The 15,834-nt window shown below is 39.3% G+C and overlaps 1 protein-coding gene across 1 annotated transcript in view; it reads left to right on the forward strand.

The window, feature by feature from the left end:
* Window positions 1-15,834, forward strand: part of NKAP (NFKB activating protein) — a 34,448-nt gene that overhangs the window by 15,814 nt on the left and 2,800 nt on the right. Inside the window, exons 3-8 of the mRNA XM_084870398.1 lie at window positions 7,440-7,510; window positions 7,693-7,833; window positions 10,004-10,067; window positions 10,869-10,978; window positions 11,073-11,148; window positions 12,065-12,214. Coding sequence (XP_084726524.1) covers window positions 7,440-7,510; window positions 7,693-7,833; window positions 10,004-10,067; window positions 10,869-10,978; window positions 11,073-11,148; window positions 12,065-12,214 — 612 coding nt within the window. The remainder of the gene's footprint in view (window positions 1-7,439; window positions 7,511-7,692; window positions 7,834-10,003; window positions 10,068-10,868; window positions 10,979-11,072; window positions 11,149-12,064; window positions 12,215-15,834) is intronic.

A 15,834-nucleotide genomic window follows, 5' to 3' on the forward strand; every position in this document is an offset into this window, starting at 1 on the left:
TACAGTTTGTTAGGTAATTTTAGATTGCAAAGGGCCAGGCCATTCATATGCAAAGGCCTCTGCACATAGGTGGGGCAGGGTCTCAGGGGATCAACAGGGCAGAACAAACAGTTATGGCTGATCCTCAGCCCAGCCCTAAAAAGCCAGGGTCTCATTTTCCTGGGATAATCAGTGCAAGCACCTCTGAGAGATAGTCGCCCTCTAGTTCCGCCCAATGCCAGCCAGTCCAGTTTTCTCTATATGAGTCTGGGTCCCCAGAGTCTCGCCCGGAGCTAGAGTTCATAGCAGTCAAAAAAAAAAGACAACCGCATACTCAGTTGTCAGTCCTTTCCGCTCGTTTACTCCTGCACCTCTTCTGAATCTCAGTGTGATTTTCTCTTTCCTTTTAGTTGTAGAATTTCCACTCAGCCAGCCTTCCTGTGGTTTTGAATGATGTCCATTTTGTCTTTTAGTTGTACTTTTGAAGTGGTTGTTTGAGGCAGCAATTTCAGGTGTTTACCTATACTGCCATCTTGGTTTCTCTCTCTCTTTTTTTTCTTTTTAAATTGCAGTTGACATACAATATTATCATTAGTTTCAGGTGTACAACCTCATGATTAGACATTTATATAACTTATGAAGTGATTACCCTGATAAATATAGTACCAATATGATACCATATATAATTATTAACTATATTTCCTATGCTATACTTTACATCCTTTGACTATTCTTTTTTTTTTAAACATATCTTTATTTTTTATTTTTATTTTTTTTAATAAGTTTTTATTTTTCATATTATTACAAATGTTCCTTCCCCCCCCCCCACCATTGCTCTCCTCCACCAGGTTCCCACCCCACCCTCTGCCCTTTCCCCTCTCCCCATTGTCCTCATCCATAGGTGCACAGTTTATGTTCAGTCTCTTCCCACGCCCCCCTCTCCCCTTTTCCCCAAGAATCGTCAGTTCACTCCCCTTCCATACCTCTGATTCTATTATACTCAACAGTTAATATTGTTCATCAGATTTTTTTAATTTCCTTGGTTTTTAGATTCACTTGTTGATAATTACGTATTTGTTGTTCATAATTTTTATCTTTGTTTACTTTCTCTTCTGAAAGAACCCCCTTCAGCAATTCATATAATTCTGGTTTGGTGGTGATGAACTCCTTTAGCTTTTTTTTATTGGTGAAGCTCTTTATCTGGCCTTCGATTCTGATTGATAGCTTTGCTGGGTAGCTTATTTTTGGCTGTAGGTTCTTGCTATTCATCACCTTGAATATTTCTTGCCATTCCCTTCTGGCCTGCATGGTTTCTGTTGAGAAGTCAGCTGACAATCGTATAGGTGCTCCTTTATAAGTTACTACCTTCTTTGCTCTTGCTTCTTTTAATATTCTCTCTTTATCTTTTGCTCTTGGAATTTTAATAATGATGTGTCTCGGTGTGGTCCTCTTTGGATTCCTTTTGTTTGGAGTTCTGTGCGCTTCCTGGACTTGTAAGTCAAATTCTTTCACCAGGTGGGGGAAGTTTTCTGTCACTATTTCTTTCAGTATGTTTTCGATATCTTGCTCTCTCTCATCTTCTGGAACCCCCATAATTCTGATGTTGGTTCACTTGAAGTTGTCCCAGAGGTTTCTTACATTAACTTCAATTTTCTGGATTCTCTTGCCTTCTAGCTTCTGTGGAGGAGTATCTTCTGGCTCTTTATGTTCCAAATCTTTGACTTGATTCTTGCGATCTTCCCTTCTGTTTTTAGGACTCTGTAGAATATTTTTTATTTCAGACAATGTATTCTTTATTTCTTGTTGATCCCTTATCATTTCTTGTTGACTCCTTATTAATTCTAGTTGATCTCTTTTCATATCCTCATAGGCCTTATCCATCTTTTCTAGGAAATTCTTGAAAAACCTTATAAGCGTAGATTTGAACTCTATATCCAGACGCTTTTTGTCCTCCATTTCTTTCGTTTGTGATCTATTTTGTTGTCGCATTTCGCAGTTACAGATGGGACGGGATTTCAGGGTGGAGCCTGCAGCTTTGGCTTCCATCAGCCCCGCCCTATGCGGGTCCTTCAGTGCTCGCTGCCGGCGCCTCTGAGAGAAAGGTGCCCTCGATTTTCGCCTGCTGCCAAACAGTCTATGCTCTCCCCCAATGAGCCCGGTATTGGGGTTCAGTTCAGTTGGAAGTGGAGTTGGAGGTGGCGTTCACAGCAGTCTGGAGCCCCAGTCTCCTTCCCGTCAGGGCAATCCCGCGGCACAGCCGACCGTCCCTTCTCTGGGGGCAGTGTGCGCGCCTCCGGGACCTCCTTTCTCCACTACCCCGGGGTTCCGACTTACAGCCCAGCTCCCTATGGCTGAGCCTGAGTCCCCGGGGTCTGGCCCAGAACTGGGGTTCAGAGCAGTCAGGGGCCCAGCACAGTCGGAGTTTTATCTCCTTTCCGCTAGGGAACGCCCGCCAGGCACTCGGCCTCCCTCCTCTCCGGCTCCGTCCTCTCCGCGTGCCGCGTGTCTCCGTACCTTAGGCTTTTACAGCTCCTCCGCGCTTCCTTCTGGTTTTCTCCTTGCTTCTTGTTGTAGGATTTCCAGTCAGTCGACTTTCCTGTAGTTCTGGGTAATGTCCATTTTATATTTTAGTTGTATTTTATTAAAATTGTTGTGTGCGGCTGCGGCTAGTTGCCTACCCGAGCAGCCATCTTGGATTCTGCCTTTGACTATTCTGTAACTACCCATTTGTACTTCTAAATCCCTTCACCTTCTTCACTCATCCCCACAACCCTTCTCCCATCTGGTAACCATCAAAATGTTCTCTGTATCTGTGTGTCTGTTCTGTTCTGAATGTTTGTTTTTTAGATTCCACATATAAGTGAAATCATCTGGCTTTTTAAATTCTGTCTGACTTACCGGTATTTAACTTAGCGTAATACCCTCTAGGTCCATCCATTTCATCCTTTTAAATATATATTTTTTTTATTCATTTCAGAGAGAAAGAGAGAGGGAGAGAGACAGAAACATCAATGATGAGAGAAAATCATTGATCAGCTGCCTCCTACCAGGGATTGAGCCCACAACTCAGGCATGTGCCCTGACTGGGACTTGAACTGTGACCTCCTATTTCATAGGTCAGCGCTCAACCACTGATCCACACAGGATAGGCCATGTCATCTATTGATGGACACTTAGGTTGCTTCCATATTTTGGCTATTATAAGTAATGCTGCAATAAACATGGATTATATATCTTTTATTTTTAGTTTTTAGTTTTGATTTATAGAGACATTGACTTGTTTCACTTATTTATGCATTCATTAGTTAGTTCTTATATGTGCCCTAATTGAGGATTGAACCCACCAAGGGCATATTGGGAAGATGCTTTAACCAACTGAGCTATCCCACCAGGGCTCTATGTCTTTTCAATTTAGTGTTTTGGGTTTCTTTGGAGAAATACCCAGAAGTGGAGTTGCTGGATTCTTCTTTGTCTCTTATTATAGCATTTTCTTTAAAGTCTATTTTGTCTGATATTAAGTATTGCTATCTCAGCTTTTTGTTTTGTTTTCATTTTCAGAAAATATATTTTCCATCCCTTTACTTTCAGTCTGTGTATGTCTTTCAATCTGAAGTGAGTCTCTTGTAGACAGCATATGTAAAAGTCTTATTTTATTATCCATTTAGTCACTGTATATCTTTTTTTTTAATACTCACCTGAGGATATGTTTTTATTTATTTTAGAAAGGGGGGTAGAGAAACATCAATGTGAGAGAGAACTATTGATTAGTTGTTTCCCATACGTACCCAGACAAGGGATTGAACTTGCAACTTTTTGGTGTACATGATTACACTCCAACAAACTGAGCAACCCAGTCAAGGCTCACCATATATCTTTTGATTGGAGCATTTAATCTACTTGTGTATAAAGTAATTATTGATATATAATGTATTTATTGCCATTTTGTTATTCATATTTTTTTGTCTTTTCTTCTTCTTCTTGAAGATACCTTAATGTTTATTGTAATACTGATTTGTTGATGATGAACACCTTTAGTTTTTTCTTGTCTGGGAACTTCTTTATATGTCCTTTGATTTTAAATAGTAGCTTTGCTGTATAGAGTAATCTTGGTTGTAAATCCTTGCTTTTCATCACTTTGAATATATTGTGCCAATCCCTCTGGCTTGCAAAGTTTCTGTTGAGAAATCAGCTGATAGTATTATGGGAGCTCCCTTATTGTTTACTAACTGCTTTTCTCTTGCTGCTTTTTAGATTCTCTCTTTGGCACTGGCCAGGTATCTCAGTTGATTAGAACAGTGTCCTAATATGCCCAGGTTGTGTGTTTGATCTCACTCAGGGCACATACAAGAATCAACTAATGAATGCATAAATAAGTGGAACAACAAATTAATCTCTGTCTCTCTTCCTCTCTCTCTCTCTCTCTCTCTCTCTCTCTTATCAATAAAACATTTTATATGCAGGGGGGACAGGGGAGGCTAGGGGAAGGTCAAGGGGGGAAAAGGGAGACATATGTACTACTATGTGTAATGCTTCAACAATAAAAAATATATAAAAAATAAGTAAATTTTTTTAATATTCTTTCTTTGTCTTTAACTTTTGACATTTTAATTATGATGTATCTTGGTATAGGCCTCTTTGGTTTAATTTACTTTTGTGACTTTCTGTGCTTCCTGGACTTCTATGTCTACTTTCTTTACAAGGTTAGGGAAATTTTCTATCATTTTTTCAAATAGGTTTTCAATTCCTTGCTGTCTCTCTTCTCTTGGCAGCACTTCCATGGTACGAATGTTGGTATGCTTGAAGTTGTCGCAAAGGCTCCATACACTATCCTCATTTTTTAAAATTATTTTTGTTGTTCTGATCTGATGTTTTCTGCTTCCTTATTTTCCAAATCACTGATTTGATTCTTTGCTTCATCTACTTTACTGTTGATTCCCTGTAATTTATTCTTCATTTCAGTTATTGTATCCATTTCTGACTGGTCCTTTTTTATAGTTTCCATATCCTTATTTTATTTTCTTTAATCCTTACCTGAGGATATTTTTTTCTTGATTTTAAGAGAGAGAGGAAGGGAGAGGGAGAGAGGGGGAAACATCAGTGTGAAAGGAACAGCAATCAGCTGCCTCCCACATGTGCCCTGACCAGGAATAGAACTCGTGTATGGGTCGGTGCTGAAACCAACTGAGCCACACTGGCCAGGCTCCATGTCCTTTTTTATTATTAATCCTCATCTGAGGATATTCTCTACATGGGTTTTTGAGAGAGAGAGAGGAGGGAAAATAGAGAGAGACAGAGACATAGGCATCCATGTGAGAGAGACACATCGATTGGTTGCCTCCTACATATGCCCTGATCGGGGTGGGGATCGAGCCTATATATGAGGTAGGTGCCCTTGACTGAGAATCAAACCTGCAACCATTCAGTCTATAGGATGACACTCTAACCACTGATCAGCCAGCCAGGGCTCCATATCTTTTTTTTATGCTGTTGAAATTCTAAGTTCCTTGAACATCCTTATAACCAGTGTTTTGAATTTTGTATCTTGTAGATTGCTTGTCTCCATTTTCCTTAGTTCTTTTTCTGTAGTTTTGTTCTGTTCTTCATTTGGGACCTGTTTCTTTGTCTCCTCATTTTGGCAGCCTCCCTGTGTTTGTTTCTATGTATCATGTAGAGCTGCTATGTCTACCAGTCTTGGTAGAGTGGCCTTATGTAGTAGGTATCTCGTAGGGCACAGTGACACAGTGTTCCTGGTCACCTGAGCTGGGCATTCCAGGTGCACCTCCTGTGTGAGCTGTGTGCACTATTCTGTTGTAATTGAGCTTTGATTGCTGTTGGCACAGCATTGGGAGGGATTGATCACCCCCCACTCCCAGGCCATTCGGCTGCAAGGACCAGCTATAAGTACAGCAGAGGAGCTGCTGTGTAATGGCCAACCCCACAAAACAGGACTCACTTCAATGGGGCTTTGGTGTCTGCTGAACCTGCCCTTTGAGTGTATCACTCATGAAGGTAGTTGGGATATAATCCAGCATGGTATGAAGCTGACCACCAGGTATGCTGTCTCCGGAGCCTCCTGGAAGGTGCATGGTCAGCCACAGCCTTGGTCCACTGACATGAGTTACTGCAGATGGCTGCTACTTGTCTTGGAGGTACCTGAGAGAGACCAAACTGCAAACGAAGTCTGGTTTTGCTAGTGCTGGGCCTGGGACCACTTAGTAAGAGACGCAGGATACAAAGAAGCCAGATGCTGCTTGTTTGAGAGATTTTAGGAAAGTCCAAAGCAAGAGGCAAGAGATCAAAGCCACTGGAAAGGGCTTTGGTGGGCCTGAAAGTTGGGAGGTATGGGGTCTCAGGAAATCACTAGAGCAGAGCAAACATTCTTAGTCAGCTTGATGGCGACTCAGATATGGCCCCACTTGCCGGCTTTGTGTGGCAAGAGTTCAGCAAGGGAACAGTGGCCTCTGCCACCACTCTGTCTGGGAGAAAGCTGTGGTTGTAGGAAATTCCAGCCCTTGCCCTGAGAATTTAGTTTCTCCCCATATTCCCCTGATGCCTTTTGAGCTGCTGCCCCAGTGCTAAAACTCAGAGTGAGTCTGAGTAGTCCATTTGTAGGCCCTTTAAGAGGAATCCCTAGGTCACCAGCACCCTTTCTCTCACTCAGGCACCCTTTCTCTCACTCAGGCACCCTTTCTCTCACTCAGCACCCTTTCTCTCTCTCATTTGGTTCAGTGCCACAGGCCTTGTACAACTACACACAACAATCTAGAGTCACACTGCTTAGGTTTGAATCCAAAATGTGTAACCTTGAGGGTGGCACTTTAAGCTGCTCTGAGTTCAGCAAGGGAACAGTGGCCTCTGCCACCACTCTGTCTGGGAGAAAGCTGTGGTTGTAGGAAATTCCAGCCCTTGCCCTGAGAATTTAGTTTCTCCCCATATTCCCCTGAGAGAAAGGTGCCTTTCTCTCACTCAGGCACCCAATTCTCTCACCAAATTGGGATTGGGCTGCAAGGCGTGTGGTGCCAAACCAAGCCATACAGGGCTGAGCAGCTCTTTTGTGTAATTCTCCTGCTTGTTTTTAGAGTCAGGAGTTAGGTAGGGTACCTTTTCTTCCTATCACTGGAACTCTGGGTTGGGGGGCTTGGTGTGGGACTCGCGTCTCAGGGATGAGTTCTGCATCCAAGGTATCCCTCCCAATTTTTAACTGCCGCACGTGGGTGTGGGACTAGCCCATTCAGTGTCTCTGCCTCTCTTACCAGTCTTGATGTAGTTTCTTCTGTATGTTTTTAGTTGTAGGACTCAGTTCAGCTAGATTTCAGGTGGTTCTGAATGATGGTTGTTCTGCAGTTAAGTTGTAATTTTGATGTTGTTCTAGGAAGTTCCAAGTACCATGTTTACCTATTCCATCATCTTGACTGACCCACCAGTTTTATGATTCTGATAACCATCTTCTTTAAATTCAGCTCTGATGAACATACACCAGTAGAGGATGAAGAGCCAAAGAAAAGCACCACTTCAGCTTCTACTTCAGAAGGTATTATTTTAAATGCAGACCTTTTTATTTAGAAGTTTAAAAATAAGTTTATAAATAGTTGAACATTAGGCATTACTTGTGTAAAATTGTCTAACACATTCCTTTTCAGTATTTCAAATACAGTAAAATTGGTATTCAGTAATAGTTCTTTAGATGTTAGTTTTTATTTGTATTTTATGTAGAAGAAAAGAAGAAGAAGAAGAAGTCTAGCCATTCAAAAGAAAGGTCCAAGAAACGGAGAAAGAAAAAATCATCTAAAAGAAAGCACAGGAAGTATTCTGACGATAGCGACAGTGACTCTGATTCTGAAACAGACTCCAGTGGTAAGAAAGGCAACATCATTCTGCAAGTCTCACTTCAAAACTACTTTTACTTCTTAAAGTTTATTTCAGAAGTAGTTTCTTAAAAACAATGATAATAGTCAAGAGTCTTTTAACACTTACTTTGTGCCCGGCACCCTGCTAAGTCCTTGCTAGTTAATCCACACAGTAACTGTAGGGTACATCTTAGAGATGGAAAGGGAGGCACAGAGCAGCTTAAAGTGCCACCCTCAAAGTTACACATTTTGGATTCAAACCTAAGCAGTGTGACTCTAGATTGTTGTGTGTAGTTGTACAAGGCCTGTGGCACTGAACCAAATTGGGATTGGGCTGCAAGGCGTGTGGTGCCAAACCAAGCCATACAGGGCTGAGCAGCTCTTTTGTGTAATTCTCACACTCAGTGGGAACCTTTGTGCAATTTTCAAAAGGTTTCACATAAAGGTTCCCCTTCAGGCTGGTAGCTGATTTAAGGAAGGAAGACACCCCTGTGGGTGACACATCAAAAAGCCACCTTTTTTGTCCCCAGGCCTGGCTAATGAATGACAGAGGATGCCTCCTCTAAGGACACATTATACAAAGGTGCCCCTTCCTCTCATGTCACCTGGGTTGCCTAGCCTCCATTGTCACTTTTCTTCCTCATTGCTGGAAGACTGGACTTTCTTAACACGCTAAGCGCTATGTCAGTCACTGGTGACTGAAACAGAAAGGAAGGCCAAACAGGCTTGGCGCTTAATGTGTTAAAGCACAAATCTGAACATCTCAGTCCCCTTCTTAAAATGCTTCATTTAGTAGCTCTTCATGGCCTTAAGGCTAAAGTTCAGACCTTGATTAATCCACTCTAATCACATATACTCTCTCATTTTCTCAAAGAGCATCCTCCATAGCTTGAGAACTGCTTTCTGTCTCAATATCCCATGTTCTTTCTCTTGATTTTGTTACTTGATACAGATAGTCTGTCTGCCTGCAATGCCAATCTCTCCCTGCATGTGGCTTGGCTTACTCATTTCAACAATTAGCATGCATTACTTTTGTAATAAAACTAATTTTATCGTATTTTTTTCTTTAGAAACTGATTTTAAAAAGAAGTAGCTTTAGACTCACCTTTGCCTGGCCAACAATTCCTCAACTACCCTCTCCATGTCAGCCTGATTTTGAGACTCCTGTAGGCCCAGAGTGCCCCAGTCACTCCAGATTCTATTTATCTCTGCAACTCTGTCTCCTCCATTAGACTGAGCTCCTGGAAAGCATCCCTCAAACATACATAGGGTTTTCTCTTTCCATCATGAAGATTCCCAGACATTCAGAAAAGTAAAGAGAATAGCATAAAACCATATACATATCACCTAGATTTTAACAATTGTTAGTATTTTGAAATATTTGCTTCTGAGATAGTCTATGTAAATTACAAATATCACACTGCCCTCCTAACCAGTTTGGCTCAGAGGATAGAGCATCAGCCTTCGGACTGAAAGGTCCCAGGTTCGATTCTGGTCAAGGGCATGTACCTTGGTTGCAGGCACATCCCCAGTAGAGGGCGTGCAGGAGGCAGCTGATTGATGTTTCTCTCTTATTGATGTTTCTAACTCTCTCCCTCTCCCTTCCTCTCTGTAAAAAATTAATAAAATATTTTTGAAAATATTTCACACTGCTACCCCAAGGATTTCTGTATACATCTTTTTTGTGACATTTTCCTATTTAATAACAATATGTTATTTCATGTAACAAAAATAATACCCCAGCTGAAACCGGTTTGGCTTAGTGGATAGAGCCTTGGTCTGCGGACTTGAAAGGTCCCAGTTCGATTCCGGTCAAGGGCATGTACATTGGTTGCGGGCACATCTCTGGTGGGGGGTGTGCAGGAGGCAGCTGATCGATGTTTCTCTCTCATCGATGTTTCTAGCTCTCTATCCCTCTCTCTTCCTCTCTGTGAAAAATCAATAAAATATATTTTTTTAAATAAAAAATAATAATACCCCATATCACCAAGTACTTAGTGTGATTTTAACTTCTGTGTCCCCACTGCCTAGCACAGTACCTGACTAGTAGCAATAAATGAATGAATGAATTCTGTATAACAACAAATAGAACAGCAATGGGATATTTATCTAGTCAAAAATATTGGGGGTATAGAGTTAAATTTTTTTTAAAAATTCTAATATGCTTTCTTTTGTAGATGAAGACACAAAAAGGAGATCAAAGAAAGCCAAGAAAAAGGAAAAGAAGAAGAAACGCAGATCGTCAGTTTTTTCTTTAATTTTTATTATGGAAAAGTTCAAATATATATAAATTTATATAAAATAGTAAAATGATCCCCCATGTAACTATTTCCCAGCTTGCACAATTACCAACTCATGGGCAGTCTCTCCTGCCCCTCTCCCATTATTTTGATACCAATCCCAGATATCATTCCATCCATAAACCACCATGTTTCCCTAAAAGATAGGCATTCTTTTAAAAAAAAAAAAAAAACAACCATCGTAACTGTAGTACTAAAAATATTTAACAACCTCTGAATTCTTGGTAGTTTTTTGTACAGTATATTCAAATCAGGCTACAAGTAATGTCATAAATTACCTTTAATTTATATGTCTCTTACATCTCAATTCTCTCCTGTTTTTGTTATTGCAAATTGTTGAAGAAACCAAATCATTCATCCTGTAGAATTTCCTACAGTATGGATTTTGCTGATTGTATTATTATGTCCTTTTAACATGTTCTGTCCTCTGTATTTATAAGAGAAACCTACCCTCATCAATTATTTGGCAACCCTGAAGTATAGTTTAAACTGCTTTATTTCTGTTATCTTTCTATATCATGAGAACTTTATTTCATTTTTCCCTTTAGGGATCTTTTTTTTTTTTTTTAGTGAAACATAATTTGGTTAAATAAGTTATATTTTTAAATTAAAATTTTCTAAAATGTTAGAATAAGCTGAGAATTCATATCATTTTAATCAGTCTTTTCATTGCCTTGAAAAAATAATGTACCCTTTAACATGGGAATATTAAGTCAATTTGTATCAAATATAATAATTACAGGAAGAAATATAAGAAAAAGAAGTCTAAGAAGAGCAGAAAAGATTCCAGTGACTCAAGCTCTAAAGATTCCCAAGAAGAGTTTCTGGAGAATCCCTGGAAGGATCGATCAAGTAGGTTCTTCTGATAGACTTTGAGAACAGATAAAACATTAAATTAACCAATTTGTCAAAATGTGAATTATCTTTCTGAACATCTTTCATGCAGAGCCTGAAGAACCCTCAGATTTAATTGGCCCAGAGGCTCCAAAAACACTTGCCTCTCAAGATGATAAACCTCTGAAGTAAGTTGACAGTGTATTCACAAAGTAGCTTCCCAAAAGTAGGCCCCTAACTTACCTTTCCAAGCTTATCTCCCTCTGCTCCCTCGTTTATACCCCAGGTTCCAACTGAGCTGAACTGAATTTTCCTGTGTTTACTGTGCACTTTCCCACATTGTGCCTTGTTTCCCTTATTTCTTCCTCCAACAGGCTTTTCCTATTTTCCTCAGCTCTGTTTGCTTCAATACCTTAAGTTTCTTTCTGTTAAAACACTTACCCTTCAAAGCCCATTTATATGGGAGGGGCATGTGCTGATTCCCAGTACCTCCACAAGTAGGTGTGGTTCCTACCCCTCTTTCATCCTTTAATCCTCATAGAATTTTCTATTTCTTTTGTGATATGTATTATATATTCTACATTGTATTTCAATTATATTCTTATTAATATGTAAATCCTACAAGATCAAAGATTATTTTTGCTTATATTTAAGAATTGTTCAATGACTTGAATGAAGGGATGATAAGTTTTAAAGTCCCCTTGAATGAAAGGTAATAGAAAATTGTTACTGTGTTATTATTGGTTATAGGGCTAAACAGTATATTAAATTTGAGTTATATTATTTCTTTACTTTTTTTAAGGAACAGAAATTCGCTGAAAGAAGCAGTAAAAGCAGTACCTGTAGGGATAAATTTATCCATAATTGTAAAATATGAATCTATACATACTAACACCAGTTCTTTTATTCTTCCAAAATATCTCCGCACTTCTGGGTTAGTTACATAGGTTACTAATTAAATTAATTAATATTGGGCTTCATAGCATGCTTCCACTCAGCAATTGTTATTTCTAATGTTTGCTAAGAGAAAATGAATTTTTGTGCTATCTTTAGATGATGAGGTTTTTATAATGAACCTTTTCTGAATTCTGAATTGCTTTGTAGCTATGGCCATGCTCTGTTACCTGGGGAAGGTGCAGCTATGGCTGAATATGTAAAAGCTGGAAAGCGTATCCCACGAAGAGGTGAAATTGGTTTGACAAGTGAAGAAATTGCATCATTTGAATGCTCGGGTTATGTAATGAGTGGTAGCAGGTACGTTCTTGGCATTGAAGTCAATTTTTATTATTAAATCATTCCCTTCTTTCTCACTACTAGGTTTATATTTGGTGATTGATTTTCATTAAGTGATCATTCCTAATGAAAAGTAAAGTATAAGTATTATTTTAATACTGGTCTTATTAATATAAATGTAGTTGTCTAAAATTCTAAGTATGTATGAAACTGAGCCTCAAACTCAGCTGTATCAAAGAATTAGTCTTTCCAGTATCCTTTCTTATTTCATATTTTGGTACAGATAGTTTGTGCTCTGGAGGATATAGTTAAATTCAGCTATTTATTACTGCCTCATGAGGAAAGTATTCTCATAAAACAGTATTTTCTAGTTTCTAAGTTTGCCTCTGTGAACTCAGAAAACATGCACTCTATAGTTCTCTGTGACCTCTGAGAATGAAGAGCAGAAAAGGATTATGACAGACATCAGGTTCAGCATGGGGGAATGAATATAGAATTAGGGAAGAGAAAGCAAAGTACCAGGAAGAACAAGGAGAGTGAAAAGGGCATCTCTACCAAGATCAAACTGAAGTTTGGATTTTTTAAAAACTTTATAAACTTCTAAAGGTAGATACATATTTTAAAATACAATTGGAGGCAAATATTTGCAGTACCGGTGAAGTACTTCCAGAATCTTATAATTCTGAGGCCCAACATTTAAGAATATTATATCTAAGGATCAGCACAATAAGATAAAAAGAAATTAGAGGCATAAGGACTGGAAATGAGATATAACACAGTCATTTTTTGTGAATGATATGGATTGTTTATATAGAACATCCTAAAAAACCTAGAAATAAAATAATAAGAGGGTTTAACAAATGGTTGTATATAAGTTTAATACATAGAAATCAATTTCATTTCTATGCACCATCAACAAACAACTAGAAAATGTAATTAAATAAAAAGTAAAGAACATTTGTAATAGTATCAGAGAATATGAAAGATTTAGGAATAAACATTTTTTAAATATGTTTTGTTGATTTTAGAGGAAGAGGGATAGAGAGAGAAAAAAAAAAAAAAAAAAAACTTCAGTGAGAAAGAGACATCGATCAGTTGCCCTGCACACCCCTACTGGGGTTCAAGCCCGCAACATGGGCATGTGCCCTGACTGGTAATGGAACCAAGGACCTCTTGGTTCATGGGTCGACATTCAACCACTGAGCCACACCAGCCCAGCAGGAATAAATATTAATAAAAAAAATGTCTAGGGCCTCTATCGGGAAAACTATAAAACATTATTAAGAGACATTAAAAAATAGAAATAAATGGAGAGATACCATGTTCATGGACAGAAAGGCAACATTGTAAAATTATCAGTTCTTCCCAAATTGATATGTAGATTCAGTAAAGTTCTCATCAAAATCACAACAAAGTTTTTCGTGAAACTTAGTAAGTTGGTTTTTAAATGTATTTGTTAGACTAGAGGGCCAAAAATATCCTCCTCACTTCTGAAGAAGAGGCAGATGAGACTTGCCCTACCACATATGAGGACTTATTATGAAGCTTACAGCACTTTCAAAAGTGTTGAGGAACAAATAAATTGTTCAATGGAATAAAATATAGAGTCCAGGGACAGAGCCATAAATGTATGGAACTTAGATATATGAAACAGATAGCCTATAGAATAACTGGGGATAGAAGGAACTATTCAGTAAATGGTTTAGGGGGAAAAAATGGTTATGTGTATGGGAAAAGATGAAAGTAGAACCCTATATTACCATATTTAAAAATCAATACAGCTAGGTTAAGAATTTAAATGTCAAAAACAACTTTAATACTCAGTATAAAATATGAGCAGATATTTTATACTGAGTATTATTAGAACCTGGATGAGGAAATATTTTTTAAAGGGCGAAATATGGAATAACCATAAGATAAAATATTGATAAATTTGCCTAGGTTAAAAGTACGAACTTTTGCTGAAACCGGTTTGGCTCAGTGGATAGAGCATTGTTGGCCTGCGAACTAAAGGGTCCCAGGTTCGATTCCGTTCAAGGGCATGTACCTTGGCTGCAGGCACATCCCCGGTAGGGGGTGTGCAGGAGGCAGCTGATTGATGTTTCTCTCTCATCGATGTTTCTAGCTCTCTATCCCTTTCCCTTCCTCTCTGTAAAAAATCAATAAAATATATATATATTTTTAAAAGTACGAACTTTTGCCAAAACCGGTTTGGCTCAGAGGATAGAGCGTCGGCCTGCGGACTGAAAGGTCCCGGGTTCGATTCCGGTCAAGGGCATGTACCTTGGTTGCGGGCACATCCCAGTAGGAGTGGTGCAAGAGGCAGCTGATCGATGATTCTCTCTCATTGATGTTTCTAGCTCTCTGTCCCTCTCTCTTCCTCTCTGTAAAAAAATCAATAAAAATATTTTTTTTTTAAAAAAGTACAAACTTTTGTTCATCAAAAGGCATCTTAAAAATAAGTAAAAAGACAAGTTCCAAACTGAGATAAGAAAGAAGCAAGAAAAATATATTTAAAACAAAAAAGAAGGTGGGAAAATGAAACAAAGAGGCATTTGTCAAAAGAAATATATATGACCTATAAACACATAAAAAGATGATCATGCCTGACCTGTGTGGCTCAGTGGTTGAGTGTCCACCTATGAATCAGGAGGTCATGAGTTTGATTCCGTCAGGGCACAAGCTGGGGTTGATGTTTCTATTTCTCTCTCCCTCTCCCTTCCTCTCTGAAATCAATTAAAAATATATACATATTTTAAAGATGGTGGATGTGGAGAGAGCAGAGTGCCTGAATAATGGCTCCTCTGTGTATAGCATATCCAATAGCAACTTAGGCTTACTCCTCACAGGTGGCAGGATACCATGACCTTCCTGTGACATTACGCCCTATATATATATCCTATATAATAAAGAGGTAATATGCAAATTGACTATCATGCCCTCACACAAGATGGCCACCCCATGTGACATAAGATGGCCACACCCATGTCATCACAAGATGGCCAGAAGGGGAGGGCAGTTGGGTGCGAACAGGCCTGCAACGGAGGGCAGTGGTGGGGGCGGGGGACCATGCCTGCAGGGGAGGGCAGTTGGGGGTGACCAGGCCTGCAGGGGAGGGCAGTTAGGGATGACCAGACCAGCAGAAGAGTGATTAGGGGGTGATCAGGCTGGCAGGCAGAAGTGGTTAGGGGCAATCAGGTAGGCAGGCAGGCAAGCAGTTGGGAGCCAGCAGTCCCAGATTGTGGGAGGGATGTCTGACTGCTGGTTTAGGCCCGATCCCACAGGGATCCCAGATTGGAGAGGGTGCAGGCTGGGCTAAGGGACACACACACCCCAGTGCACAAATTTGGTGCACCAGGTCTCTAGTATATATATAAAAAGTATACATATATATATATATATATATATATAAAGATCATTGGAAATGGAAATTAAGAACACACTAAAATACCATTTTGCTTGCATTTGATAAACAGAAGTTCATAGTTCTAACAATACCAAGCATTTGAGGGAATGTGGATCTACAGGATCTCTTAAATATTACTAGTGGTGGTATAGATGGGTATAGCCACCTTGGAAAACAGTCTGACATATTGGAAAGTTGAGCATTCATAAATTTTTATGACCCAGCAACTCCATAC

The sequence above is a fragment of the Pipistrellus hanaki genome (assembly GCF_964339955.1).
Source record: "Pipistrellus hanaki genome assembly, chromosome: X".
NCBI classification, from domain to species: domain Eukaryota; kingdom Metazoa; phylum Chordata; class Mammalia; order Chiroptera; family Vespertilionidae; genus Pipistrellus; species Pipistrellus hanaki.